Below are 27,858 nucleotides of genomic sequence, written 5' to 3'. Positions count from 1 at the left end.
CTGTATAGACTTGTACTGCAGTCAGTTTGATTTAGTCTGGGTTTGCTGAGATAAACATGCCCTATGATCAGGGCAACGCATGTCACTACTAGATCCTACAGGAGGTGGAACAAACAGTGGACATCATCTCACTGCATCATTTTGAAGAGACAACAGTAACTCATGTCGCACAGCTACAGTATATGAGCTGCCAGTGAGCTTATAAATGATTGTTCCAAACTGTTTTGATGTCCCATAGCGTTGTTTGCTTCAATAATGTGATGTCGCCATACTATTAGATTGACTTGTATTTTCTTTGTTAACTATTTGCCCACAGTTGTTTTATTTTAGTAAGTTCCTTACTCCTTGACATTCATGCCATAGATCAATGCATGCCCCATAAAGTGCACCAGTACTACATGAATAAAAATCATTAAAATTTGTTCGAATTCATAGTGAAATGTATTCAGCCTTTTGTTGTAGCCATTTATCAAAAATCTTATTTTTTCTTGAGAGAACAGGTTTGTTGATTTAGATTTTTCATTGCAGAAGTTGTGCAAAGCTCAGTGCTACTTTTGAAGTGATACTGCTATCTAAGTAGCACCTCTAAATGTAAGTATAGACATCACAAATAATATCAAATGAAAAGATACGTTATGTTTAGTTACAGTTATACAGTTATTTGCCTCTCCATTTATTATGTGCGGTGAAGGGGGGAGGTGAAAAAAAATCTATTGTTTATATCACAGACTAACCACATAGAAAACACATCAATAGACAGGCATCATAAATCTAACTGAACAGAGTCACGGATTGATTTTGCACAAAGAACCTCCTAGCATTTAGTGATTGTGACCAGCAGGTGGCAGCAGTGCAGCAGCTTTCTGTGATGCCTGGCTGTTTGGGTCTTGTTCTTGAGGTGTTAAGTTGTTCCTCGGTGATGCAGTATGCAGACCACATGATTCAGTGTGCTACTATATAGAATATCTGAGTCTATTAAATCTGCTGGTTCAGACAATGTTGTTTTTATTCTGTCCCTGTTGCGTGCAGGTCAGGTCAGGTCTGGTCATGGGATCCACAGCTCAGACTGCCAGTCAGCTCACATACATGAGTTCTGCTTTCTGATTTCTCTCCTGTCAGTAATTTACTTAAAGCAGTGCCTCTTCCCCGTATAGGAGGATTCAGCTGAACTTGTCTCTTGATGTTCAGCACAGATGCATATGGATTAAAGTTAATATCACTCAAACCATGGGATATTTAAGATCCCATTGAAACCTGTGAGTAAGTAGTTATAAAGAGTTTACTGCTGAAATATTCAGTGCATATCACATTATGTCAGTGCTGTCCACTGGACAAACCTTATATGTATTGGGAACATTTCTCTACAGCAATTTCTTATTAGTTCTTGTCTTCCATATACACTGATAAAATATATCTGCAAAAGTCAGCCAATATCAGCCATGCTGTTTACTGTTCAGGTTGTGTGAAAGTGACATGAATCTGTCTTGTATATCTTCCTCTTCAGACTCCCACTCTGTTGCTGACCCCCAGTCCTCTGCTGTCCAACATCCACTTCTGGAGCACACTCAGTCCAGTGGCTCCACTCAGCCCAGCCACACGACGACAGGGAGCCCACCTGTTCCAAGTTAGTACATGAGTGTATATAACTTCTTTCTGCTCTTATCTAGTAGCATGTAGTCACTCTGTCCAGATTTGGCCTAACACTTCATTCTTCTCTTGTTGCAGTTTCCGTCTGTCCTCACCCCCCAGTTCCAGATCCCTGTACACAGTATGGATGGGACCAACACACCTGGCCCCATTTCACCAGACCCTCAAAAGACATAGGATTAACCCCCCACAGCATCACATTTTGGACCCAGACAGCCAGACACTTTCCCCCCTCCAGCTCCATCTCCTGCACCCACATTCAGGACAGTAATGTGGAAGCTCAGTCATTGCCATTCCCCTTTACTCTGGTGCTTTAAAGTTCGCTGCCACAGAATTCACACTACAATCTGCTGTGTGGAGGGAAGACCTTGAACGATTTTGACAGTCCAGGTTTGATGGATGAGGGTAACACATTCAGTTTGTTTCATAGCTTTTGCACCCTGAGGTTGCTATTCTGCACTCATACATACTGATGCTGTTGTTCTGTATGCACTTAGGAATTCATTTTGTCTGGCTTTTTGGGATCCTCATTCATGTCACAACAATTTGAAAAAGGGAGGAATTTCCATGGCAACAGTGTATGCATGTGGATTGGACCCTCAGTAGACACAATCTGCTTCATACTTGGACACACAGACCAGTGCAATTGCAGATATGTGAATCTTTCCTTTTATAGAATCCCCGTCATATCTTGTCCAAAAGTGTTACTGCCAAAAAAGGATACTTTTCCATTTTCAGTTATCAGTTCCTAACCAGCTTTCTCCCCTGCTGACAGCAGTTCTGTTCCTTTTTGTGCTTTGTCCTTAACCAGTACACTTGTTGATGGGTAGCGCTTTAACCTGACAACTTGCATGTTTACCTGCAACTGTTTTATCTTCTACCTAGCTCTCAACCTGAACTTAAATGCCAGGCCTTGCCTCAGCTGCTTCGAAATGTTGGCTAATTGGCCATATCCAACAGAACTTTTACCTTGACTGACTTATTGTGACATGGCCATAATAACCCAAGTTGAACCTTGAATCATGCCTCTATGTAACTGTTCTTATGTGTGTATATTAAAAGTAGAAATAGCAGTGAAAGCCAGTGTGGCCTGGCCTGCCTCCCGCCGGTAAGCTTTCATGTGGGAATGAAAGAATGTGAAGCCATAACTCTCTCTGAGCATTGACACTGCAGGCAACAACTCACAAATCTTGTATGTCTTACTGCTCTGATGTTGCCTTTTGTAACTTAACTCTACATTGTTAAAGGCAGCCAGACTTCAGTTATTTTAGAGACAATTATTTTAAGTTTTTTTAAATACAAGTTGTAGTGAAATGGCAAATTTTCAATCAATAGTGTGACAGTTTGGGAAATACACTTTGTTTTGTGACCGGAAATTAAACAAGAAGATCGTTATCGCTCTTATGTCTGTATGGTAAATATATAACTGGAACCACCAGTCGGTTAACTTGGCTTTGCAGGACTGAAATGGGGAAAGAGCTAGCCTACAGAAGGTAACAATATGTGCACCTCTTAACGTCACCAATTAACACTTTATATCCTGTGTGCTTAATACATACATAAACAAAAATGTAAAACATCAATGCAAGCTTTAAGCTTTTCAGTAGCTGTCTCCCACTGTTTCTCTATGTTTATGGACTGCTGGCCCCAGAGGTGCGTTTACAGTGCAGACATAATGGGTATCTAACTTTTGGTAATATATAAGCAAGTGTATTTCCCAACATTTATTTAAACCCAGATTGAACCTCCAAATCTTACAAGCTAGACTCTCAGTGTAGCAGTCTAGCTTTCACCTTTGCTTCAGCTTAGCAATCTGAAATACACCAACCTTTAATCCTGAGGACTGTACAACCCTCTGGAACTTTAAGCACCTTCCTTTCCACTAAAACCTGCTCCTCTAGATTATCAGCCATGAAAGGTTTGCACCTGTTTTGTATATGACTTTGAAGCCATATGTCTGAAACACAGACTCCAGAGGTAGATCCCACCTTTCTATGCTATTAAACACGGATATTGTACTTCACACTTGTTTACACAATACTTAGATAGGACACGCTAGTGTGCGTGTTTACCTAAGTGTCACTTTGTAACCCAGGGATGGATGACCAGCAAATCTTGTACGGGGGAACTTGTGCTAGTTTTTAGTCAACTAACAGACATTGCCCCCCAAACTGCAGTCCATCACATTGATATATGGTGCCTTACCACAGCCAAGCCCAAGTTTCTCTCCCATGTGTGGAGTTCTATCATTTAAAAATTAGTATAGAGCTAACAATATACGACAGCGTTCCTGTTTGTTTTAATGCCATATCTTTGCATAGACCAAACCAGAGCCCCAGGAGTTTGGAGTAAAACTTCAGAGGGGTGTTTTATGTGAGCTTACTGCAGCTCATATGGTCTGCCACAGCTTCTGCACTGCAGGACCTTAAAATGTGCCGCAGTGTTCGTCAGGTTGCATTACTGTAAATACAGACAGCAACATGGGTTAATATGCATAGCTTATAAACTGAATCAGGCCATGTTTTAAGATTTGGCAGCCATATCTCTTTCCAACCTGCTTATAAATGTTTGTGTTAACAGATCTACTAGGAAAAAATATATAAATATATATATAAAACCTGATTATCATTTTTGTGTAAACTCTTTATTTTCCTGTAACACCAATAGAATTTTAAGATTAATTTCTATTTTTGTAACGGCCAGATAGTTAGATGTCTGCTATTTTGGGTTCTCTGATTTAATGTTCTCTTCGCGCATGTGTTTCTTGATGTTGTTTTCCTCTTATGGAGTTGGGAGGCGGCTGCCCCATGGTGGCATTGGCTTTTTTTGGGAATCAAAGCCTTATGGGGAGAAATCTAAATCTCTGTTTTATATGTAAAGTGTTTTGATATAGTGTTGATATTGTACATGCAGATGTTGTGATGAAACGTTTGCACTTAAAATTTCGGGGTTCCTGTTGTATTGGATTCTGTCGCTTTTCTATGACTCAGATTTCCTCTTTGATGACACATTGTTGTCGTTTGCTTACTGAGAAATGTATTTTTTCCCAAAGGGAGGATACGATTATGCACTTAGTATTTTATACCACAAAAAAGGGTTAAATTTAATCTTCTACATATCAAATAATTGACAATGATTGGAATTAGGCACGACCACAAATATTTATTTATTTGAATTTATAGTCAAGCCCAATAGAATTGGTCGCTTAAATTGCATTTTTGCATTAACTCTATGAAATAGCTCAATAATGACCTTAAAGTCCATTTAAAACTTTCCTCCATTAAGTCATCTTAAACTTGTCATTTGAATAGTTCTTCATTTGTATCTTCTGATGATGTTTTTCCTTCAACTTACCTTGAAATGTAAGATCTTGTTTTAAAAAGAAATGACCCAGTTCTTGCTTCGTTCTGTCAAGTTCTCTATTTGTTTGATGCTTTTTCAAATGTTTACAAGCTACTGTCTTAAGTGGCATATTGATGTGTGAGAGGTGTAGAGGAAGTGTTTATAATGAAAGAGATAGGTGAGACCAATAATAAAAGATCTCAAGCTAACCACGTCTCCTCTATTCTGTCATTTTATCTTGTATCATTAATGAAACCACAAAACCACTAACTGATATGAATCATATTTTGACCATAAAAACACTTTTATCTCCACCATTCATTCACATTCATACTGAAAAGTTAATACTTAATCATCAAAGTGTCTTTTAAATCAAGCTACAGCAGAGTTATAACGTGCTGAAAGAAATTGTCGTACCAAAAATTAATTAATTAATAAAATTAATTTAGTATTGTACATCCCTTAAACTGCTTATTGATCATCAGGCTTATAAGTAGACCTCTCTTCAGGTCAAAAATGTTCAGTTGGAGAAGTCCAGGATGACGTTCATATCCTGGCACTGGGCTAAAATGAGGGAATGTCAGTGTTCTGAGAATGTTCACCCATGCTCCCTTTCCATTGTCCTTGGTGGAAAGGCCTGAGGCTCATGATCTGGGTCTCATGATCTGAGACCCAGATCATGAGCCTCCTGTCTTCGGCTTCTCTTTCATGTCCATGTTTTCAGATGAATCTGTGAAAAAAAAATGTTGATAAGTTCATTCACAGCAATTCAGATTCACACATACAACTGATATCCTGCAGGCTGCTGGTGGAGCTCAACAACAAGTAAAACAAATTAAGAATTTTCTTTACACCCTGATCTCACACAGCAATGCACTGCTGTATAATGACTAGAACCTGTATGGATTGTTATTACTGCACAATGTATTAACTTAGATTCAATATTAACATATTTGTCGGCAGCTGTCGTTCTGTTATTTACGGAAAAAGGAGGTCTTAAGGCTTTCCTGCTACCTGTGCATGCACGCCTGCTGGAAAATCAATCACGACATGGATAAAAAATGCCTGAGTTATTCTTACACATGACTATCAGGGACTGTATGAAAATGATTCCATTATTGCCATTATCGCCATACCAATGCATAATATCTTATCACCATGGTTTACCAAACCCAGTGGCCTTCATCACACACAAATGGTGTTATTAGTGGTAATATTTCTAAACTTTGAGGTTTTGTTTTTTTCTTTGGTTGTTGTTTCTTGAAATGTTTTGTTTTTATTCTTTGTGTTTCTTTTTTGTCACTGGTTTCACACCTGTGGGACAAACTTCATTACTGCCCTACAAAAGCAGAAAGCTGTTAACTACCTAGTCTGACTATTTAATAGAGGTTTTGTGGTATGGGAAGATAAGCAGTGCAGTTTATGTACTCTTACACTAGGAACATATAAAAATATGAACATCATCAGACGTGATGAAAGACCAAAAAATAAAGACTACACTCAGCTCACAACACTGGTACAATAATCTCTTCCAGTGAATCTCACTCTGTGTGCAATAACATGTTTAGTTTGTGTTGCTGCTGCTGCTTTCTCCTCCACTACAGCATCTACTTGGTTTGGTTTGTATGCACCCTAGGGTTCTTTATTTCCAAGTCATTTTCAGTTACATTGTATACATTGCTGTCTCCTTTTGCTATGTGACATCAGTGTTGTACAGCCTTTTTCTTTGAGCCATTTTGATTTTTTACTTCCAAACATAGTCCAGTGTTTTTGGAATTTCATTCATTATCTTCTGTGTGTCTACCTGATGTGTGTTTACCTCTGTGGCAGTTACTGTGGATGCGCTGGACATAGAGGAGCAGCAGGAAAAGGCAGAAGCTGATAAAGGAGGCTATTGTACAACACAACAGGAAAGCATAACTGCCCTGACTGTGGATCACCTGCAGGAAGAGATACATGCAATCAATACTGGAAAACAATATGGCTACAGAACAAGTTTATATTGACAGTATTTCTGCTTCATTCTTCCTCTTGCTTGCATTCATTCTGAATGCTGCTGAAATAATCGACATGAAAGCCTGATCTAAAATCATTAGGCAGCCAGTTGCACTGTGCAGACAAGCAAATAGAAAAAAAACAAAACAAAAAAACTTAGGTATCAAAAGGCACAAACAAATGCAGAAGTAACCTTGAATCATGTGAAAATATTAAATGAGGAAACATTGTGTTGAATTTAATCATTATTATAAAGAAAAGGACATGTGTTCGCAGTCATCAAAGACTTCTTACCAATCCAACAAGCAGCTGCAGCATCATCTCTCCTGTGCTGGCACTGGTAACCAGGACAGTTGTGGCACAACCTTTAACACACAAGAGAAAAGAGACAGAAATTGCCTACAATTATGGAGAGCTGAAAGTGTCTTATTCATTAATAACTCATTATATTTTCCTCTTTTTGTCTATGTATGTATGTTAATGAGGTAGGTCTTTTATCTATTTTTAATTTTCTTTATTAATATTTGAAGCTGTATTTGTCTCAATGTTAAGTTCAACTTGTATAAATTAATACATTTACATTTATATATCCATTAATTAAATGTTTTTAGTCCTTTATCTACAGTTGTTGTAGTTTATCCTTCTGATGCTGATTTTGTGTTTATCAGAATTTGTGTATATGTGTGTGTTTGTGTTTGTGTGATTTTTTAACCTTTGTAGTCTAGTATGTCCTCTGTAAAAGCTAGCATGGAAGGAAACACACTGCTGATGCACAGTCCCAAAACACAAGTACCAATGAAAAGAAAAACACAGCTGGTGTAGAAGATCAGCAACAGGCACTGCACCAGTATGACTCCCGCCTAAGACAGACATACATACAAACAGAGAAAGAGATAGAAAGTGAGTGAGTGAGCATACACAAAGTCTGTGCACTTGCAAAACCAGTCCTTGTTCATTTTTTTTCGAAAAAGAAAGGCAGGGGAAGGAATCTGAATTCCTGAATATGCCAGTTTTATGGGAGGGGATCTTCTCTCTTAATTCAGATTTGATTTTGAGTACTATAGGCTATAGGGTGCAAAACACAGGACTGATTCAGTAAAGATTTCATGAATGAGAAATCTGCCTGCAATTGTTTTCATTTACAATAACAGGTACATATGTGGGAAGATCAACAATGAAAAGCCCCAGACTGATTTTAAGTCGACGGCACAAACCAAACCAAAGTCTCCTGAACAGACAGCACATCTGCTGCTGAAACCCGGGATTGAAAAGACAGCACATCTGCTGCCGAAACCCGGGATCGAACCAGGGTCCTTTAGATCTTCAGTCTAACGCTCTCCCAACTGAGCTATTTCGGCATTTTGTGTCCCTTGTAAAGAGGCTATGGGGTGCAAAACACAGGACTGATTCAGTAAAGATTTCATGAATGAGAAATCTGCCTGCAATTGTTTTCATTTACAATAACAGGTACATATGTGGGAAGATCAACAATGAAAAGCCCCAGACTGATTTTAAGTCGACGGCACAAACCAAACCAAAGTGTCCTGAACAGACAGCACATCTGCTGCTGAAACCCGGGATTGAAAAGACAGCACATCTGCTGCCGAAACCCGGACTCGAACCACGGACCTTTAAATCTTCAGTCTACCGCTCTCCCAACTGAGCTATTTCGGCATTTTGTGTTCCTTGTAAAGAGGCTATGGGGTGCAAAACACAGGACTGATTCAGAAAAGTTTTCATGAACCAGAAGATGTCCCTGAAATTGTTCCAGACTGATTATAAGTCAATGGCACTAACCAAACCAAAGTGTCCCAAAAAGACAGTACATCTGTTCCCGAAACCCGGGATCGAACGAGGGACCTTTAGCTAAAACACAGGACTAATTAAGAAAAGATTTCATGAACGAGAAGATCTCCCAGCAATTGTTCCAAACTGATTTTAAGTTGGCAGCACTAACCAAACCAAAGTGCCCCGAAAAGACAGCTCAGCTCATTTGCTGCCGAAACCCGGGATCGAACCAGGGACCTTTAGATCTTCAGTCTAACGCTCTCCCAACTGAGCTATTTCGGCATTTTGTGTCCCTTGTAAAGAGGCTATGGGGTGCAAAACACAGGACTGATTCAGTAAAGATTTCATGAATGAGAAATCTGCCTGCAATTGTTTTCATTTACTATAAAAGGTGGATATGTGGGAAGATCAACAATGAAAAGCCCCAGACTGATTTTAAGTCGACGGCACAAACCAAACCAAAGTGTCCTGAACAGACAGCACATCTGCTGCTGAAACCCGGGATTGAAAAGACAGCTTATTTGCTGCCGAAACCCGGGATCGAACCAGGGACCTTTAGATCTTCAGTCTAACGCTCTCCCAACTGAGCTATTTCGGCATTTTGTGTCCCTTGTAAAGAGGCTATAGGGTGCAAAACACAGGACTGATTCAGTAAAGATTTCATGAATGAGAAATCTGCCTGCAATTGTTTTCATTTACTATAAAAGGTGGATATGTGGGAAGATCAACAATGAAAAGCCCCAGACTGATTTTAAGTCGACGGCACAAACCAAACCAAAGTGTCCTGAACAGACAGCACATCTGCTGCTGAAACCCGGGATTGAAAAGACAGCTTATTTGCTGCCGAAACCCGGGATCGAACCAGGGACCTTTAGATCTTCAGTCTAACGCTCTCCCAACTGAGCTATTTCGGCATTTTGTGTCCCTTGTAAAGAGGCTATAGGGTGCAAAACACAGGACTGATTCAGTAAAGATTTCATGAATGAGAAATCTGCCTGCAATTGTTTTCATTTACTATAAAAGGTGGATATGTGGGAAGATCAACAATGAAAAGCCCCAGACTGATTTTAAGTCGACGGCACAAACCAAACCAAAGTGTCCTGAACAGACAGCACATCTGCTGCTGAAACCCGGGATTGAAAAGACAGCACATCTGCTGCCGAAACCCGGGATCGAACCAGGGACCTTTAGCTAAAACACAGGACTAATTAAGAAAAGATTTCATGAACGAGAAGATCTCCCTGCAATTGTTCCAAACTGATTTTAAGTTGGCAGCACTAACCAAACCAAAGTGCCCCGAAAAGACAGCTCATTTGCTGCCGAAACCCGGGATCGAACCAGGGACCTTTAGATCTTCAGTCTAACGCTCTCCCAACTGAGCTATTTCGGCATTTTGTGTCCCTTGTAAAGAGGCTATGGGGTGCAAAACACAGGACTAATTAAGAAAAGATTTCATGAACGAGAAGATCTCCCAGCAATTGTTCCAAACTGATTTTAAGTTGGCAGCACTAACCAAACCAAAGTGCCCCGAAAAGACAGCTCATTTGCTGCCGAAACCCGGGATCGAACCAGGGACCTTTAGTTCTTCAGTCTAACGCTCTCCCAACTGAGCTATTTCGGCATTTTGTGTCCCTTGTAAAGAGGCTATAGGGTGCAAAACACAGGACTGATTCAGTAAAGATTTCATGAATGAGAAATCTGCCTGCAATTGTTTTCATTTACTATAAAAGGTGGATATGTGGGAAGATCAACAATGAAAAGCCCCAGACTGATTTTAAGTCGACGGCACAAACCAAACCAAAGTGTCCTGAACAGACAGCTCATTTGCTGCCGAAACCCGGGATTGAACCAGGGACCTTTAGATCTTCAGTCTAACGCTCTCCCAACTATTTCGGCATTTTGTGTCCCTTGTAAAGAGGCTATAGGGTGCAAAACACAGGACTGATTCAGTAAAGATTTCATGAATGAGAAATCTGCCTGCAATTGTTTTCATTTACTATAAAAGGTGGATATGTGGGAAGATCAACAATGAAAAGCCCCAGACTGATTTTAAGTCGACGGCACAAACCAAACCAAAGTGTCCTGAACAGACAGCACATCTGCTGCTGAAACCCGGGATTGAAAAAACAGCTTATTTGCTGCCGAAACCCGGGATCGAACCAGGGACCTTTAGATCTTCAGTCTAACGCTCTCCCAACTGAGCTATTTCGGCATTTTGTGTCCCTTGTAAAGAGGCTATAGGGTGCAAAACACAGGACTGATTCAGTAAAGATTTCATGAATGAGAAATCTGCCTGCAATTGTTTTCATTTACTATAAAAGGTGGATATGTGGGAAGATCAACAATGAAAAGCCCCAGACTGATTTTAAGTCGACGGCACAAACCAAACCAAAGTGTCCTGAACAGACAGCACATCTGCTGCTGAAACCCGGGATTGAAAAGACAGCTTATTTGCTGCCGAAACCCGGGATCGAACCAGGGACCTTTAGATCTTCAGTCTAACGCTCTCCCAACTGAGCTATTTCGGCATTTTGTGTCCCCTTGTAAAGAGGCTATAGGGTGCAAAACACAGGACTGATTCAGTAAAGATTTCATGAATGAGAAATCTGCCTGCAATTGTTTTCATTTACAATAACAGGTACATATGTGGGAAGATCAACAATGAAAAGCCCCAGACTGATTTTAAGTCGACGGCACAAACCAAACCAAAGTGTCCTGAACAGACAACACATCTGCTGCTGAAACCCGGGATTGAAAAGACAGCACATCTGCTGCCGAAACCCGGGATCGAACCAGGGTCCTTTAGATCTTCAGTCTAACGCTCTCCCAACTGAGCTATTTCGGCATTTTGTGTCCCTTGTAAAGAGGCTATGGGGTGCAAAACACAGGACTGATTCAGTAAAGATTTCATGAATGAGAAATCTGCCTGCAATTGTTTTCATTTACAATAACAGGTACATATGTGGGAAGATCAACAATGAAAAGCCCCAGACTGATTTTAAGTCGACGGCACAAACCAAACCAAAGTGTCCTGAACAGACAGCACATCTGCTGCTGAAACCCGGGATTGAAAAGACAGCACATCTGCTGCCGAAACCCGGACTCGAACCACGGACCTTTAAATCTTCAGTCTACCGCTCTCCCAACTGAGCTATTTCGGCATTTTGTGTTCCTTGTAAAGAGGCTATGGGGTGCAAAACACAGGACTGATTCAGAAAAGTTTTCATGAACCAGAAGATGTCCCTGAAATTGTTCCAGACTGATTATAAGTCAATGGCACTAACCAAACCAAAGTGTCCCAAAAAGACAGTACATCTGTTCCCGAAACCCGGGATCGAACGAGGGACCTTTAGCTAAAACACAGGACTAATTAAGAAAAGATTTCATGAACGAGAAGATCTCCCAGCAATTGTTCCAAACTGATTTTAAGTTGGCAGCACTAACCAAACCAAAGTGCCCCGAAAAGACAGCTCAGCTCATTTGCTGCCGAAACCCGGGATCGAACCAGGGACCTTTAGATCTTCAGTCTAACGCTCTCCCAACTGAGCTATTTCGGCATTTTGTGTCCCTTGTAAAGAGGCTATGGGGTGCAAAACACAGGACTGATTCAGTAAAGATTTCATGAATGAGAAATCTGCCTGCAATTGTTTTCATTTACTATAAAAGGTGGATATGTGGGAAGATCAACAATGAAAAGCCCCAGACTGATTTTAAGTCGACGGCACAAACCAAACCAAAGTGTCCTGAACAGACAGCACATCTGCTGCTGAAACCCGGGATTGAAAAGACAGCTTATTTGCTGCCGAAACCCGGGATCGAACCAGGGACCTTTAGATCTTCAGTCTAACGCTCTCCCAACTGAGCTATTTCGGCATTTTGTGTCCCTTGTAAAGAGGCTATAGGGTGCAAAACACAGGACTGATTCAGTAAAGATTTCATGAATGAGAAATCTGCCTGCAATTGTTTTCATTTACTATAAAAGGTGGATATGTGGGAAGATCAACAATGAAAAGCCCCAGACTGATTTTAAGTCGACGGCACAAACCAAACCAAAGTGTCCTGAACAGACAGCACATCTGCTGCTGAAACCCGGGATTGAAAAGACAGCACATCTGCTGCCGAAACCCGGGATCGAACCAGGGTCCTTTAGATCTTCAGTCTAACGCTCTCCCAACTGAGCTATTTCGGCATTTTGTGTCCCTTGTAAAGAGGCTATGGGGTGCAAAACACAGGACTGATTCAGTAAAGATTTCATGAATGAGAAATCTGCCTGCAATTGTTTTCATTTACAATAACAGGTACATATGTGGGAAGATCAACAATGAAAAGCCCCAGACTGATTTTAAGTCGACGGCACAAACCAAACCAAAGTGTCCTGAACAGACAGCACATCTGCTGCTGAAACCCGGGATTGAAAAGACAGCACATCTGCTGCCGAAACCCGGACTCGAACCACGGACCTTTAAATCTTCAGTCTACCGCTCTCCCAACTGAGCTATTTCGGCATTTTGTGTTCCTTGTAAAGAGGCTATGGGGTGCAAAACACAGGACTGATTCAGAAAAGTTTTCATGAACCAGAAGATGTCCCTGAAATTGTTCCAGACTGATTATAAGTCAATGGCACTAACCAAACCAAAGTGTCCCAAAAAGACAGTACATCTGTTCCCGAAACCCGGGATCGAACGAGGGACCTTTAGCTAAAACACAGGACTAATTAAGAAAAGATTTCATGAACGAGAAGATCTCCCAGCAATTGTTCCAAACTGATTTTAAGTTGGCAGCACTAACCAAACCAAAGTGCCCCGAAAAGACAGCTCAGCTCATTTGCTGCCGAAACCCGGGATCGAACCAGGGACCTTTAGATCTTCAGTCTAACGCTCTCCCAACTGAGCTATTTCGGCATTTTGTGTCCCTTGTAAAGAGGCTATGGGGTGCAAAACACAGGACTGATTCAGTAAAGATTTCATGAATGAGAAATCTGCCTGCAATTGTTTTCATTTACTATAAAAGGTGGATATGTGGGAAGATCAACAATGAAAAGCCCCAGACTGATTTTAAGTCGACGGCACAAACCAAACCAAAGTGTCCTGAACAGACAGCACATCTGCTGCTGAAACCCGGGATTGAAAAGACAGCTTATTTGCTGCCGAAACCCGGGATCGAACCAGGGACCTTTAGATCTTCAGTCTAACGCTCTCCCAACTGAGCTATTTCGGCATTTTGTGTCCCTTGTAAAGAGGCTATAGGGTGCAAAACACAGGACTGATTCAGTAAAGATTTCATGAATGAGAAATCTGCCTGCAATTGTTTTCATTTACTATAAAAGGTGGATATGTGGGAAGATCAACAATGAAAAGCCCCAGACTGATTTTAAGTCGACGGCACAAACCAAACCAAAGTGTCCTGAACAGACAGCACATCTGCTGCTGAAACCCGGGATTGAAAAGACAGCTTATTTGCTGCCGAAACCCGGGATCGAACCAGGGACCTTTAGATCTTCAGTCTAACGCTCTCCCAACTGAGCTATTTCGGCATTTTGTGTCCCTTGTAAAGAGGCTATAGGGTGCAAAACACAGGACTGATTCAGTAAAGATTTCATGAATGAGAAATCTGCCTGCAATTGTTTTCATTTACTATAAAAGGTGGATATGTGGGAAGATCAACAATGAAAAGCCCCAGACTGATTTTAAGTCGACGGCACAAACCAAACCAAAGTGTCCTGAACAGACAGCACATCTGCTGCTGAAACCCGGGATTGAAAAGACAGCACATCTGCTGCCGAAACCCGGGATCGAACCAGGGACCTTTAGCTAAAACACAGGACTAATTAAGAAAAGATTTCATGAACGAGAAGATCTCCCTGCAATTGTTCCAAACTGATTTTAAGTTGGCAGCACTAACCAAACCAAAGTGCCCCGAAAAGACAGCTCATTTGCTGCCGAAACCCGGGATCGAACCAGGGACCTTTAGATCTTCAGTCTAACGCTCTCCCAACTGAGCTATTTCGGCATTTTGTGTCCCTTGTAAAGAGGCTATGGGGTGCAAAACACAGGACTAATTAAGAAAAGATTTCATGAACGAGAAGATCTCCCAGCAATTGTTCCAAACTGATTTTAAGTTGGCAGCACTAACCAAACCAAAGTGCCCCGAAAAGACAGCTCATTTGCTGCCGAAACCCGGGATCGAACCAGGGACCTTTAGTTCTTCAGTCTAACGCTCTCCCAACTGAGCTATTTCGGCATTTTGTGTCCCTTGTAAAGAGGCTATAGGGTGCAAAACACAGGACTGATTCAGTAAAGATTTCATGAATGAGAAATCTGCCTGCAATTGTTTTCATTTACTATAAAAGGTGGATATGTGGGAAGATCAACAATGAAAAGCCCCAGACTGATTTTAAGTCGACGGCACAAACCAAACCAAAGTGTCCTGAACAGACAGCTCATTTGCTGCCGAAACCCGGGATTGAACCAGGGACCTTTAGATCTTCAGTCTAACGCTCTCCCAACTATTTCGGCATTTTGTGTCCCTTGTAAAGAGGCTATAGGGTGCAAAACACAGGACTGATTCAGTAAAGATTTCATGAATGAGAAATCTGCCTGCAATTGTTTTCATTTACTATAAAAGGTGGATATGTGGGAAGATCAACAATGAAAAGCCCCAGACTGATTTTAAGTCGACGGCACAAACCAAACCAAAGTGTCCTGAACAGACAGCACATCTGCTGCTGAAACCCGGGATTGAAAAAACAGCTTATTTGCTGCCGAAACCCGGGATCGAACCAGGGACCTTTAGATCTTCAGTCTAACGCTCTCCCAACTGAGCTATTTCGGCATTTTGTGTCCCTTGTAAAGAGGCTATAGGGTGCAAAACACAGGACTGATTCAGTAAAGATTTCATGAATGAGAAATCTGCCTGCAATTGTTTTCATTTACTATAAAAGGTGGATATGTGGGAAGATCAACAATGAAAAGCCCCAGACTGATTTTAAGTCGACGGCACAAACCAAACCAAAGTGTCCTGAACAGACAGCACATCTGCTGCTGAAACCCGGGATTGAAAAGACAGCTTATTTGCTGCCGAAACCCGGGATCGAACCAGGGACCTTTAGATCTTCAGTCTAACGCTCTCCCAACTGAGCTATTTCGGCATTTTGTGTCCCCTTGTAAAGAGGCTATAGGGTGCAAAACACAGGACTGATTCAGTAAAGATTTCATGAATGAGAAATCTGCCTGCAATTGTTTTCATTTACAATAACAGGTACATATGTGGGAAGATCAACAATGAAAAGCCCCAGACTGATTTTAAGTCGACGGCACAAACCAAACCAAAGTGTCCTGAACAGACAACACATCTGCTGCTGAAACCCGGGATTGAAAAGACAGCACATCTGCTGCCGAAACCCGGGATCGAACCAGGGACCTTTAGATCTTCAGTCTAACGCTCTCCCAACTGAGCTATTTCGGCACTTTGTGTCCCTTGTAAAGAGGCTATAGGGTGCAAAACAAAGTGTCCTGAACAGACGGCACATCTGTTCCCAAAACCCGGGATAGAGCCAGGGTCCTTTAGATCTTCAGTCTAACGCTCTCCCAACTGAGCTATTTCGGCATTTTGTGCTCCTTGTAAAGAGGCTATAGGATGCAAAACACAGGACTGATTCAGTAAAGATTTCATGAATGAGAAATCTGCCTGCAATTGTTTTCATTTACTATAAAAGGTGGATATGTGGGAAGATCAACAATGAAAAGCCCCAGACTGATTTTAAGTCGACGGCACAAACCAAACCAAAGTGTCCTGAACAGACAACACATCTGCTGCTGAAACCCGGGATTGAAAAGACAGCACATCTGCTGCCGAAACCCAGGATCGAACCAGGGACCTTTAGATCTTCAGTCTAACGCTCTCCCAACTGAGCTATTTCGGCATTTTGTGTCCCTTGTAAAGAGGCTATAGGGTGCAAAACACAGGACTGATTCAGTAAAGATTTCATGAATGAGAAATCTGCCTGCAATTGTTTTCATTTACTATAAAAGGTACATATGTGGGAAGATCAACAATGAAAAGCCCCAGACTGATTTTAAGTCGACGGCACAAACCAAACCAAAGTGTCCTGAACAGACAGCACATCTGCTGCTGAAACCCGGGATTGAAAAGACAGCACATCTGCTGCCGAAACCCGGGATCGAACCAGGGACCTTTAGCTAAAACACAGGACTAATTAAGAAAAGATTTCATGAACGAGAAGATCTCCCTGCAATTGTTCCAAACTGATTTTAAGTTGGCAGCACTAACCAAACCAAAGTGCCCCGAAAAGACAGCTCATTTGCTGCCGAAACCCGGGATCGAACCAGGGACCTTTAGATCTTCAGTCTAACGCTCTCCCAACTGAGCTATTTCGGCATTTTGTGTCCCTTGTAAAGAGGCTATGGGGTGCAAAACACAGGACTAATTAAGAAAAGATTTCATGAACGAGAAGATCTCCCTGCAATTGTTCCAAACTGATTTTAAGTTGGCAGCACTAACCAAACCAAAGTGCCCCGAAAAGACAGCTCATTTGCTGCCGAAACCCGGGATCGAACCAGGGACCTTTAGATCTTCAGTCTAACGCTCTCCCAACTGAGCTATTTCGGCATTTTGTGTCCCTTGTAAAGAGGCTATAGGGTGCAAAACACAGGACTGATTCAGTAAAGATTTCATGAATGAGAAATCTGCCTGCAATTGTTTTCATTTACAATAACAGGTACATATGTGGGAAGATCAACAATGAAAAGCCCCAGACTGATTTTAAGTGGACGGCACAAACCAAACCAAAGTGTCCTGAACAGACAACACATCTGCTGCTGAAACCCGGGATTGAAAAGACAGCACATCTGCTGCCGAAACCCGGGATCGAACCAGGGACCTTTAGCTAAAACACAGGACTAATTAAGAAAAGATTTCATGAACGAGAAGATCTCCCTGCAATTGTTCCAAACTGATTTTAAGTTGGCAGCACTAACCAAACCAAAGTGCCCCGAAAAGACAGCTCATTTGCTGCCGAAACCCAGGATCGAACCAGCGGACCTTTAGATCTTCAGTCTAACGCTCTCCCAACTGAGCTATTTCGGCATTTTGTGTCCCTTGTAAAGAGGCTATAGGGTGCAAAACACAGGACTGATTCAGTAAAGATTTCATGAACGAGAAATCTGCCTGCAATTGTTTTCATTTACAATAACAGGTACATATGTGGGAAGATCAACAATGAAAAGCCCCAGACTGATTTTAAGTCGACGGCACAAACCAAACCAAAGTGTCCTGAACAGACAGCACATCTGCTGCTGAAACCCGGGATTGACAAGACAGCACATCTGCTGCAGAAACCCGGGATCGAACCAGGGACCTTTAGATCTTCAGTCTAACGCTCTCCCAACTGAGCTATTTCGGCATTTTGTGCTCCTTGTAAAGAGGCTATGGGGTGCAAAACACAGGACTGATTCAGAAAAGTTTTCATGAAGCAGAAGATGTCCCTGAGACTGATAATAAGTCAATGGCACTAACGAAATGACAGCACATCTGCTGCCGAAACCCGGGATTGAACCACGGACCTTTAGATCTTTCGTCTAATGCTCTCCCAACTGAGCTATTTTGGTGTTTCTCATTTCTTGTATAGAAAAACACAGGACTGATTCAGTAAAGATTTCATGAACAAGAAATCTGCCTGCAAGTGTTTTCATTTACATTAACGGATGGATATGTAGGAAAGTCAACAATGAAAAGCCCCAGACTGATTTTAAGTTGACGGCACTAAGCAAAGGAAAGTGTCCTGACAAGCATGCACATCTGCTACCAAAACCTGGGATTAAAGCAGGGTCTTTTAGATTGTCAGTCTAACACTCTCCCAATGGAGCTATTTTGGCACTTTGGGTTTTGTGTATAGAGGCTACGGGGTGCAAAACACAGGACTGATTCAGTAAAGATTTCATGGACCATAAGATCTCTCTGCAATTGTTCCAGATATGGGCATGTTAAACATTTTGTAATGTGGTACATGAATACAAAATCAAAAGTATTCAAAAACGGCCAAAATAGGCTCAGGACTCTAATGGTTAATGCGACGGCACTAACAAAAGCAAAGTGTCACAAAAAACAAGTAGTAAGTTTGATCTGTGGTGATTCTCCCCAGAAGAACAGCAGGGAGTTGACCTTCTCACACCAGGTGATTATGAGCCATGTTTGTATTATGTGTTCTTAAAAATGCAGAGGATGACAGAGCAGTTTAGTTTGGCTATCAGATCCTGCTGTCTTTATAAAGACTAATAGAGAGATAGTAATCCTCCTTAACCCACTTCAAATATTTAGTTTGTACTATCATTTGCCAGCTGTGCATGAACTGTATTGCTCTTACAAGAAATTGCTACGCAGTGTGACACACCACCCAGTGTGGGAAAAATACAAAACTTGACCCCTGATTTTCACTTGTTGAGCACTACGACACTGTAATATCAACTATATATATATTCATTTCAAGTTGTATTTGTTTATGTGTGTTCATACCAGACTCAATGTGAGCAGCCTGGGTGCTGTGTATCTGTAGGACAGGTAGATGAAAGCCAGTCTTCCTGCTGTGATGGAAGCCCAGAATATACTGTCCAGACAGCCGGCAGTTTTATGACCCATGAGCAGAGGAGGGGATACAGCATAGGTGTAGACGAAACCAGCATAGGAACCCTGCAGGCCGTGAGACACAGCTGGAGGTTAGCACAGAGTTACGATTTAGTGAGGGAGTGTCATTTTTGAAACAAACTGCAATCAGGCACTAAGTCTTTTTAAGTAACTTGATTGCTATAATAACCTTCCCCTTGTTTTTGGACTTAGGAGTCTTGTCTCTGAGTCTTGTCCTAGAATTCTGTACCCCACAGCAAGTGTCCCATACTCCTCACACATCTCATGGTTTGAAAACTCCTGACACAGAGTGCAGTGTTAAATGTGTCTGTGTGTATACATGTGTTAGCAGGAAGTCTCACTATAATTCCATCAGTGATGAAGAGGATGGCTCCACCTAGAGCATGGAGGATGAAGAAAGAAGCAGGGCGACCCTGGAGCTTGGCAGGGTTACAGCAAACAAACACATTCCCGTGTCCTAGAGGGACAAGGATATTGAGAGGTTTTATAGGAATAGTTTGGCCACAAAGACACACACACACACACACACACACACACACACATATGCATTACCTTGGCCACTGTCCCCAGTGGGGCTTGTGCTGGACAAAGTGTCTCTGTCCAGCAGACGTGGGCTGTTACTGAAGCAAGGTAGCAATCTCTCGTGGTACATCAGTGCAAACACTACTGCTGGCACAGGAAGCTGTCAGAACACACAAAGAGGCTTTTGTTTAACTTAACAGTCAAGACTTCCTGTCAGCTGATTCAATTTGTGAACCTCCTCCCATAAAAGTCTTAACTTGTCCTTTACTTGGAACAGATCCAGTTCAAACAGAAACACAGCTGTATTTCTGCTTAGGTTTGAATCAGGTTATAACTTCATCTGAAGGGCAATATCAAGGCTCACAGACATCTAAAGAAATGCAAATATTTCTGGAACAAAAATCTAGAAACAAGAACACAAGAGCAACAAAACTGTTTGGAATTTAATTATCTCACTTAATTCCATTTTGGTCATTTTGATGTGATACTGTGCAACGCTGCATGGGAAATCTGGTCATGGGATAGGTAAATAATGGAATTATGCATCAAGTTTTTTTTTCTGCAATGCTTAAAAAAAGTCAGTACTGCTGAGTTTGGTTGAGTTTTATCTTGTTGGTCGACAGGTCCAAGATGCCATCAGTATCAACAGTTAATCATGCAGTGATGTTTAAATCTTATTTGTAATTATACACTTTGCCTTTCAAATTTTACAGTGACAAAAATTGCATTTAGTTCACTGTATCGCAGGTGTGAGAGAGAGAGTGAACAAAAGGGGGTGGCCTATATAGACTCAGCCCACTGCCACAGGTGTGTGCCAATTAGATGTGTGCTCCATGACTTTTCCTCTAATGCCATCATCAGCTGAGAATGAATATGTCTGATACTTTGGTTAATGACAAAATACCTGCAAAAATAATTGCATTCCTATTAGCCTAAACTGTACTTTGTATATAATGCCATAACATTGGACCTGCTCCGTAGTTAGACAAGTTGTTATGTCATGTTGTCAGTTACTCAGAGAAATCAAGTTATTGAGGTAATCAGGGATCACTTTTAAATGCACTGTATTAACCTGGTTACTGTACATCTGTGTATACATGCAGCAGATCAGGAAAACAGATTTCTCCTCTACTTCCAACTTAGTTTTGAAGCATGGCTTCCTTATTTTAACTGTATAGTGAAAGAGGACGCTGCTACTGCACTGAATTATTAAATACTCAAATGTTCAGTTGGCTAGTTTAGTTGGCTTTTGGTCAGACATCTTTTAAATACAAGGACAATATGCTGTATGTCATGAGCTCTCTTCATTCAGCCACTCCATTCTGCTATTTTAGCTGTCCACAGTCTTTTGTCATGCAGATGCACACAGAGAATTTGCTTTCTCCAGCAGAAATGAACTAAGGAAAATCATGTTTCCGTAAGAGCTTTGTTTAAACTGCGTCCAAATTCATTTAAACAAATTACCACAAATTATATCTCTCCAGGCTGCATGTACAATTATGGGTGTCTTTCAGATATGTTCACGTATGTATTTCTTTTATACTTGGACAAATTGGTTAGGAAGCAGTGCCATGTTTAGGAAAGCACAACAAGAAAATGTGAATAGAAAATAGAAAAAATAGAAAATAGAATTCAATTTCACGCCAGTAACCCAAGTGTAAACAAACTATTGCATTCATGAAACAAGGGATCAGATCTATCAACATAAAGAGACAGAATAATAAGACTGGCAATGATATTAAAAGTGACTTGAAGAGGAATTAGTTTCCTGTGCTATGCTCTGCTAGAAGAGACTTCTGGTATTACTTTGAATTGTTGTTCCGAATTCGACAAAACAAACACAGAGAAACCTTCCTGACATTATACTGAATCAACCCATCTGCTTGCTTGATGCTCAGGCCCACACTGCACTTCCTTTTGATTCGGGAGGTCACCCATAACAACCTTTGCAAAGATCTTTACATTTATCGCTGAAAAAGCAGCTCCATCTTTATGTCCTTTTCAAATTTGTCAAAACCTGCCTCTTTAAAAAACTGCCAATTAACAAATTGGGTTATATTTTCATAGTCCTCTTGGTAATTATGACTTTATACTCACCAGGATAAATGCTGAGATTTACAAACTCACTCAATGTAAAAAAAAAAAAAAAAAACAGTCTGACAATCAGACAGGATATTAACAGGAGGGAAAATCAAGGCAAATTATTCAAGGCAAACATCCATCCCTGCACAGTTTTCTTGTGAAATGAGGAATTATTACAAACATTTCGGGTATGCTTTCATGAATAAAATGGTTCAGATTATCAACCTGTCTGATCATCTGACTGCTGGTGTTTGTCCTCCGTGTTCTCAGTAACTGCTTTAGTGAGAACAAACGTATTGCCTCATACAGAAATGATGTTCAAACCTTTAAAATATGACCCCACTTGTTAACAAACCATGACTATCCTTGCTCAGTAAAAGAGACTTATGAGTTTATATGGCGGCTTTTTATAAGGTAGTTTTATCTTCATTCTTAGGGAAATCACACAGCTACACCTGGCTTCATATCTTACTGTCTACAAGAATCGCTGTCATTGTCTCATCCACAAGTAATATACATTTGAGCCAACATATTAAGCAGTGTGAATTATACTAGTATGTATTGTATGTTTTGCTGTCAACATCATTCTTTATGACTCATGTAATAGTGTCATGAACTCACATTGATAAGAGCCATGATCCAGAAAGCATAGGAAACCCTTGTGATGACGACACCCTCAGTGTGTAGAGGATACTGGGAGATGTTATGCAGTGCTGTTCCGTGCCCGGCAAGACTGCTGCGGAGGTGCTGTAGGTCCGAGGAAGAGGATGCATTGGCAGTCCAGTTGGCACCCAGAACACAGCTGTCCTCTGCCAGGAAAGGATCAGCCACCAAGGGACTGACTAGTGCTCCCAGGCCTATGAAGAAATGTAAGGCCTGGGGAGACATGAACAAATATCCCCTTAAGATTATGTATTAGTGGTTATATATTAGTGGCCTAGTGGTTAGGACTAACACCATATAACTGCATATCATAGCCCTCTCCCTCTCCTATTTTTTTCCATCTGCATCTACACTGTAAGTCCGCTAATGTTGAGTAAAATGGCCAAAAATCTTAAAGATCACAGACTTAAAAGTAGAAAATATAAGGAGAGACATATGACTTTAAGTTATTATATGAGAGAGAAACACTGTCCATTTTGGCCCAGTTGATATTTTGGAGAGGTGGGAACAGTATTTCAAAAGAAACTTTGTCATTCTCATTTTGAAATTAATCTCTATATATTATTCAAGTCTATTTTTTGTGGGTTAGCAGTTTCAGTGACTATATACAAGGGCAGATCACGTTCTAAGACATTTTTAGGCTGTATTAGACTAAAACAAACTGTACCGTAAAACAAAATTGTCAGCTAAAATAGGTCATCAGGTCATTACACATAGGCAAGCAACCATTGTTCATGTAAAAATATTGATGCAGCATTGATTAATGCTTCAACTTTCTATAATTTCTTTACTTCATTAATAAAGTATATTAACCAGAATGAACTCTACTATGTTACTGTATTGGCCCACCATTCACAGCGACATCTTCAGACACAAACACACAGACACTCACAGTTGTCCTTTCCCCTCCCTCTCCTTCTCTGACCTGCAAGAAGATGGCAGAGTCCTTCTGGTACAGTTTCACGAGCTGCAGGTTGGCAATGGTGTCAATCACCCCCATGGCTTTGCCAGCAAGTGCCATCGTGATGGACAACAGTACCACATGGTGACATAGCGGTATGATGGCAAACACGAACGAGATGACGAGAGTGCAGGACAAGAGAGCTGACAGGGAGAACAGGAGTCTGAAGAAGACACAGGGTTGGCACACAGCATTATCTAGTGTATTTAGACTATCATGACATAAAAATACATTTAGTCAGTCATTGACAGGGTGAATTTATGGCAAAATTATAGATTTTCTATTTACATGACTGTATATTCAACATATTAAGCTTAATTAACAAACCACATTGTTATTAAACTGAGTGGTGCAGTTACTTAGCCCAGACCAGATTACACAGAGAGTTAGGATTTCCCACCTGTTGTTTTAGTAAAGTCACCTTGAAGGTCTGCTGACCCTCTAACTTTTATTTACCCAGTATATTTATCACACCCCTCCAGCCTCAGTACACCTCCACATTATCTTCACCCTCTATTTTCCTTCTTTCTTGCCAACTTTCCACTCTCCTTTTAACCTTGTCCTACATAACATTAGTTTGTTGAGTAAACATATGAATGTAATAAATGTTCATGTTTTTATTAAATGAACCACTATGTGCTACTGTAAATTGGTTTCAAAGAAGAAAGGAGCATTTTGCCCTTAAAAACATTCCCATATACAGTAACTTGAATCAGATAGCCTGTGCTCACTAAGCTTTTAGCTGGGTGTATATATGAAGAATGTGTCAACCCTAATGCAAAACACTCCCTTTTAAGCAGTGTTAGATGTTAAAAAGACAGGAGTCAATCCAGCAGTATGAGGTTGCCCAGAGTACAAGACACTGCATCAGCTACCACAATCTCAATATAGAAGTACGTACTGTATATGGCCGGGTAACAAGGTGATAAGCATGTCTAGAAAGCAACCTGTAGTAAGTAAAGATAATGTGTCAAACATCATATCTCGTGTATTAAAACACTAGATACAAACACATTTGAGTGCTCACCTGGCTCAAATGTCCCTATATCCACTTCACACAAACATTCACATTTACACCTGAGGTCACAGTTCAGTGGCTACTCAGTGTGTGAAGTGTGGCACAGACCTGAAACAACCAACTGCCATTTGAATGTTACAGATTTGCCAGTCAAATTTACAGTTCAGTCTAACTGTCAAAAGTGACAGTCTCAGTGTGTGCACTGACACACTCCAGGTCCATACATTTTAACAGTCACACATTTTTTCAGCCTCAAGGGCAGGACTGTGCGTCTTCCAAAAATCATCCAAGATTTTGAAATTACAGAAATATTACTGAGGAAATGACCTGGAGTCCTGAATGGTAGCTATGTGCACAGCCCCAGGGCTTTCTAGAGGTTTAACAATACATGGGTGCACAGCTCTAGTCAAGGGTAGACTGGACTGTACAAGCAGATAGAGAGACTTGTTTTTCTAGTTATTCTAGAAGTCTAAATCTTTTGATACTTCCATAAGAAAAATCCAAAATAGACTTACTGGGGATTTCAAATACTTACTGATCTACAGATCTTACGTACTGATCTCCAACATAGGGCAGATGAAAAGCCATGTTTAACCATATTTTATAGCTTGGGTCTTTGAGATACCAAACAGAATTTTCACCACTTTTATCTTTCAGATCACATTCAATCATATTCATAAGCAACACTCAGAAGTTAGGTTCTGTTCTTTAACTGTGGACGCCAGGATCCAAAACAGAGCATGTTACCATTTGTCCTTCAAATATTTCCAGGCATTAATAGATGGAATAAATACACAGAGTATATTATTGTGATAATATTCATGTGAATATTACAGGGATGTCACGGCTGGTTTCTACCTCTAAGTCATGTTCATGTTCAGCATGACTTGAAGGCAAAAAACAACCTGTGCTCACTGACAAGACTCACGTTTTCTTACAGAGTCCTCCCATGCTGCTGCCCACCAGCAGGAACAACTGCTGGGAGAAGAAGACCCAGGTGATCTGCTGCAGAGTGGACTGGGTCTGACACCTCAGGTCCAGTATGGTGGGTCCCAGGAAGGCGATGCACAGGCCGAAGCTGAAGAACACACTCCAGTAGGTGAGAGTTTGCTGCCAGTGGCGCTTGAATAGCGACCAGATTCGCTCGTCCAGCAGCTTCATGTTGGTCTTCAGGGGCGGTTGAACTCCTGAGCGCTGCAGAGACCAGACAACTACCAGCTGCTCATTTACAAGGACACTGCGGAACTCTTGTCACACTGAAAAAACAAAGTGCCAACGAAGAAAGTAAACAGAGCTTAGACTGAGTAGTTTCCAGTTGGCCGCCAGTTATCCTGTTGACGGACCTGACAGTGATTGGCTGATGCCCCAAAGGCCCGCCCTGTTCCTAACTGGTTTCAGATCAGTAGTTCGCTGAGAGATGTGCTATCAATGAGAATATATATATGCTGCATTATCGGTAACGCTTCACTTTAGGTACCCTGTTTATCATTTATAAGCACTATACAAACACTTAATAAATTGTGAGTATTGAGAGTCTCTGTGAGACAATTCAGGAAATAAAATTATACGTGAATTAATGAAGACCAAGTGTCTCGCAACATCATGATTACATAGTATGTACATTATATACTGTAGGCCTATAGTAAAGTCAAGTCAAGTCAGTTTAATTATATAGTGCCAAATCACAACAAAAGTTATTTCAAGGCACTTGTCATACATACAGAGCAGGTATAGGCCGTACTCTTTTATAATATTATATTAATAAAGACAGGCCCAACAATTCCCCACCTTGAGAGGCCACTTGGCGACAGTGGCAAGGAAAAACCAGCAGAACCAGACTCAGGTGGGCAGCCATCTGCCTTGACCGGTTGGGTTGGGAAAAAGAGAGGGGAGAACGTAGCGTAATACAGAGTTCTTATAAAGATGCAAAGTAGTATTATTAATTCTAATAACAATAGCAACAACAATAATAATGGCAATTATAATAATAGTAGCAATAAGACTTATGATTAAGACAAATTATTTTAAATATAACAGCAGGTATTGAGCAAAATTGTAGAAGCAGCAGGAGGCATGCCATCATAGATCCAGACTCAACAGCTCTGGAGTCAGAAATACCTGCAGAAAGTGACAGGAGAGGAGGAGAAAAATGACAGGGCAAAAAACTAAAAGAACACACAGATAGAGAGAAAGCAGCCCAGTGCATCATGGGAAATCCCGCAGAATTGTACGTCTATAGCAACATAACTAGGGGATGGATCAAGCCAGAGCCACCCCTAACTATAAGCTTTATCAAAGAGGAAAGTTTTAAGCCTACTCTTAAAACTGCAAAGGGCGTCTGCCTCCTGGACCCCAAACTGGGAGACGGTTTTGCAGTAGAGGAGTCTGATAGCTCAAGGCTCTACATACCATTCGACTCCCAGGAACCACCAGTAAGACTAGTATATATTGTAGCTAATAATATGATCTTCTATAATATCTGGTTTAAAGATGGTAAAAGTATGGTTTGCTCAGTCAAGAGAGATTAATCAGGCCTGGCAGTTTGTCAAGAAAGAGTAACATTGGTACAGTACGCCATTCTCACCTCACACCATTGGCTCCCACAAGCCCACAACAGTGAATGACATTTAATGTAATTGAAAAGTTATAGGGAAAAAGGTGAAAAAGTGCAAAAACAAAACAAAACAAAACAAAAAAAAAAAAACCGCTGTGCACCACATTGGCGTAAAGAAGTCAAATAACTTCCTGTGAAGACATACAGTGGTCCAATAGCACCATCTTCTGTTCATCAATTTTATTGCACATATGCCTCCTAACAGCATCCTGCAAACTACTACATCCTATCATTCATAATGGTATAATTTACTATGTAAGTAGCTGAATAAAGAGACTTTGTACAGGTGAGTGTGTTCCAGAATTTTAATATATTATATATATTCATTAATGAATCAATTATTCAATCAATTTTATGCCTGTTGGCAGTCACAGTACATTCAATTTCTCATTTTTTAACAGTGTAGACAAATCACACAAAATATCACATCTTATACAAAATCTAAACATATCTTTTATAAAACATTTAGACATCATCTGCGGGTTTTTTCTTTATTTTATTTCAAACAGTGCTTTATTTTTTATAGATTATTTTTTTAAATACAGAATAAAACTCACTGAAAGATGA

At 40.8% G+C, this 27,858-nt stretch overlaps 1 protein-coding gene, 1 long non-coding RNA gene and 30 other non-coding genes across 33 annotated transcripts; 1 reads left to right on the top strand and 31 right to left on the bottom strand.

Annotated features, from left to right (window-relative positions):
- Positions 1-1,051: 1,051 nt before the first annotated feature.
- LOC108880026 (uncharacterized) lies at positions 1,052-5,198 on the top strand. 2 transcript variants are annotated; one of them, XR_001960420.2, is made up of 3 exons: positions 1,052-1,256; positions 1,505-1,624; positions 1,726-5,198. It is a non-coding gene; the product is annotated as an uncharacterized LOC108880026 (long non-coding RNA). The 2 variants fall into 2 exon arrangements; XR_001960419.2 differs by lacking the exon at positions 1,052-1,256 and having other exon boundaries at positions 1,266-1,624.
- Positions 5,199-5,334: 136 nt separating this feature from the next.
- On the bottom strand, positions 5,335-25,997 carry LOC108880025 (major facilitator superfamily domain-containing protein 4A-like). The gene is made up of 10 exons (XM_018671484.2): positions 25,606-25,997; positions 23,624-23,822; positions 22,657-22,911; positions 19,984-20,113; positions 19,773-19,888; positions 19,303-19,476; positions 7,697-7,844; positions 7,279-7,349; positions 6,809-6,929; positions 5,335-5,719 (listed from the first exon to the last, which is right to left on the bottom strand). The coding sequence occupies exons 1-10, from the start codon at positions 25,836-25,838 to the stop codon at positions 5,667-5,669; spliced, it is 1,500 nt and encodes a 499-aa protein (XP_018527000.1). The 5' UTR covers positions 25,839-25,997; the 3' UTR covers positions 5,335-5,666.
- trnaf-gaa (transfer RNA phenylalanine (anticodon GAA)) lies at positions 8,270-8,342 on the bottom strand. Its single transcript has one exon. It is a non-coding gene; the product is annotated as a tRNA-Phe (tRNA).
- On the bottom strand, positions 8,586-8,658 carry trnaf-gaa (transfer RNA phenylalanine (anticodon GAA)). The gene has a single exon. It is a non-coding gene; the product is annotated as a tRNA-Phe (tRNA).
- Positions 8,982-9,054, bottom strand: trnaf-gaa (transfer RNA phenylalanine (anticodon GAA)). Its single transcript has one exon. It is a non-coding gene; the product is annotated as a tRNA-Phe (tRNA).
- On the bottom strand, positions 9,298-9,370 carry trnaf-gaa (transfer RNA phenylalanine (anticodon GAA)). Its single transcript has one exon. It is a non-coding gene; the product is annotated as a tRNA-Phe (tRNA).
- Positions 9,614-9,686, bottom strand: trnaf-gaa (transfer RNA phenylalanine (anticodon GAA)). Its single transcript has one exon. It is a non-coding gene; the product is annotated as a tRNA-Phe (tRNA).
- On the bottom strand, positions 10,090-10,162 carry trnaf-gaa (transfer RNA phenylalanine (anticodon GAA)). Its single transcript has one exon. It is a non-coding gene; the product is annotated as a tRNA-Phe (tRNA).
- On the bottom strand, positions 10,321-10,393 carry trnaf-gaa (transfer RNA phenylalanine (anticodon GAA)). The gene has a single exon. It is a non-coding gene; the product is annotated as a tRNA-Phe (tRNA).
- trnaf-gaa (transfer RNA phenylalanine (anticodon GAA)) lies at positions 10,912-10,984 on the bottom strand. The gene has a single exon. It is a non-coding gene; the product is annotated as a tRNA-Phe (tRNA).
- Positions 11,228-11,300, bottom strand: trnaf-gaa (transfer RNA phenylalanine (anticodon GAA)). Its single transcript has one exon. It is a non-coding gene; the product is annotated as a tRNA-Phe (tRNA).
- Positions 11,545-11,617, bottom strand: trnaf-gaa (transfer RNA phenylalanine (anticodon GAA)). The gene has a single exon. It is a non-coding gene; the product is annotated as a tRNA-Phe (tRNA).
- On the bottom strand, positions 11,861-11,933 carry trnaf-gaa (transfer RNA phenylalanine (anticodon GAA)). The gene has a single exon. It is a non-coding gene; the product is annotated as a tRNA-Phe (tRNA).
- On the bottom strand, positions 12,257-12,329 carry trnaf-gaa (transfer RNA phenylalanine (anticodon GAA)). The gene has a single exon. It is a non-coding gene; the product is annotated as a tRNA-Phe (tRNA).
- trnaf-gaa (transfer RNA phenylalanine (anticodon GAA)) lies at positions 12,573-12,645 on the bottom strand. Its single transcript has one exon. It is a non-coding gene; the product is annotated as a tRNA-Phe (tRNA).
- Positions 12,889-12,961, bottom strand: trnaf-gaa (transfer RNA phenylalanine (anticodon GAA)). The gene has a single exon. It is a non-coding gene; the product is annotated as a tRNA-Phe (tRNA).
- On the bottom strand, positions 13,205-13,277 carry trnaf-gaa (transfer RNA phenylalanine (anticodon GAA)). Its single transcript has one exon. It is a non-coding gene; the product is annotated as a tRNA-Phe (tRNA).
- Positions 13,601-13,673, bottom strand: trnaf-gaa (transfer RNA phenylalanine (anticodon GAA)). Its single transcript has one exon. It is a non-coding gene; the product is annotated as a tRNA-Phe (tRNA).
- Positions 13,917-13,989, bottom strand: trnaf-gaa (transfer RNA phenylalanine (anticodon GAA)). Its single transcript has one exon. It is a non-coding gene; the product is annotated as a tRNA-Phe (tRNA).
- trnaf-gaa (transfer RNA phenylalanine (anticodon GAA)) lies at positions 14,233-14,305 on the bottom strand. Its single transcript has one exon. It is a non-coding gene; the product is annotated as a tRNA-Phe (tRNA).
- Positions 14,709-14,781, bottom strand: trnaf-gaa (transfer RNA phenylalanine (anticodon GAA)). Its single transcript has one exon. It is a non-coding gene; the product is annotated as a tRNA-Phe (tRNA).
- On the bottom strand, positions 14,940-15,012 carry trnaf-gaa (transfer RNA phenylalanine (anticodon GAA)). Its single transcript has one exon. It is a non-coding gene; the product is annotated as a tRNA-Phe (tRNA).
- Positions 15,531-15,603, bottom strand: trnaf-gaa (transfer RNA phenylalanine (anticodon GAA)). The gene has a single exon. It is a non-coding gene; the product is annotated as a tRNA-Phe (tRNA).
- Positions 15,847-15,919, bottom strand: trnaf-gaa (transfer RNA phenylalanine (anticodon GAA)). The gene has a single exon. It is a non-coding gene; the product is annotated as a tRNA-Phe (tRNA).
- On the bottom strand, positions 16,164-16,236 carry trnaf-gaa (transfer RNA phenylalanine (anticodon GAA)). Its single transcript has one exon. It is a non-coding gene; the product is annotated as a tRNA-Phe (tRNA).
- trnaf-gaa (transfer RNA phenylalanine (anticodon GAA)) lies at positions 16,302-16,377 on the bottom strand. Its single transcript has one exon. It is a non-coding gene; the product is annotated as a tRNA-Phe (tRNA).
- On the bottom strand, positions 16,621-16,693 carry trnaf-gaa (transfer RNA phenylalanine (anticodon GAA)). The gene has a single exon. It is a non-coding gene; the product is annotated as a tRNA-Phe (tRNA).
- Positions 17,097-17,169, bottom strand: trnaf-gaa (transfer RNA phenylalanine (anticodon GAA)). The gene has a single exon. It is a non-coding gene; the product is annotated as a tRNA-Phe (tRNA).
- trnaf-gaa (transfer RNA phenylalanine (anticodon GAA)) lies at positions 17,328-17,400 on the bottom strand. The gene has a single exon. It is a non-coding gene; the product is annotated as a tRNA-Phe (tRNA).
- Positions 17,804-17,877, bottom strand: trnaf-gaa (transfer RNA phenylalanine (anticodon GAA)). The gene has a single exon. It is a non-coding gene; the product is annotated as a tRNA-Phe (tRNA).
- On the bottom strand, positions 18,121-18,193 carry trnaf-gaa (transfer RNA phenylalanine (anticodon GAA)). Its single transcript has one exon. It is a non-coding gene; the product is annotated as a tRNA-Phe (tRNA).
- Positions 18,326-18,398, bottom strand: trnaf-aaa (transfer RNA phenylalanine (anticodon AAA)). The gene has a single exon. It is a non-coding gene; the product is annotated as a tRNA-Phe (tRNA).
- Positions 25,998-27,858: the final 1,861 nt, after the last annotated feature.

The sequence above is a fragment of the Lates calcarifer genome, unplaced genomic scaffold, assembly GCF_001640805.2.
Source record: "Lates calcarifer isolate ASB-BC8 unplaced genomic scaffold, TLL_Latcal_v3 _unitig_81_quiver_1443, whole genome shotgun sequence".
In the NCBI taxonomy this organism is placed as follows: Eukaryota; Metazoa; Chordata; class Actinopteri; family Centropomidae; genus Lates; species Lates calcarifer.
Note: the sequence above shows the minus strand (reverse complement) of the source record. Positions and strands in the feature narration are given on the sequence as shown.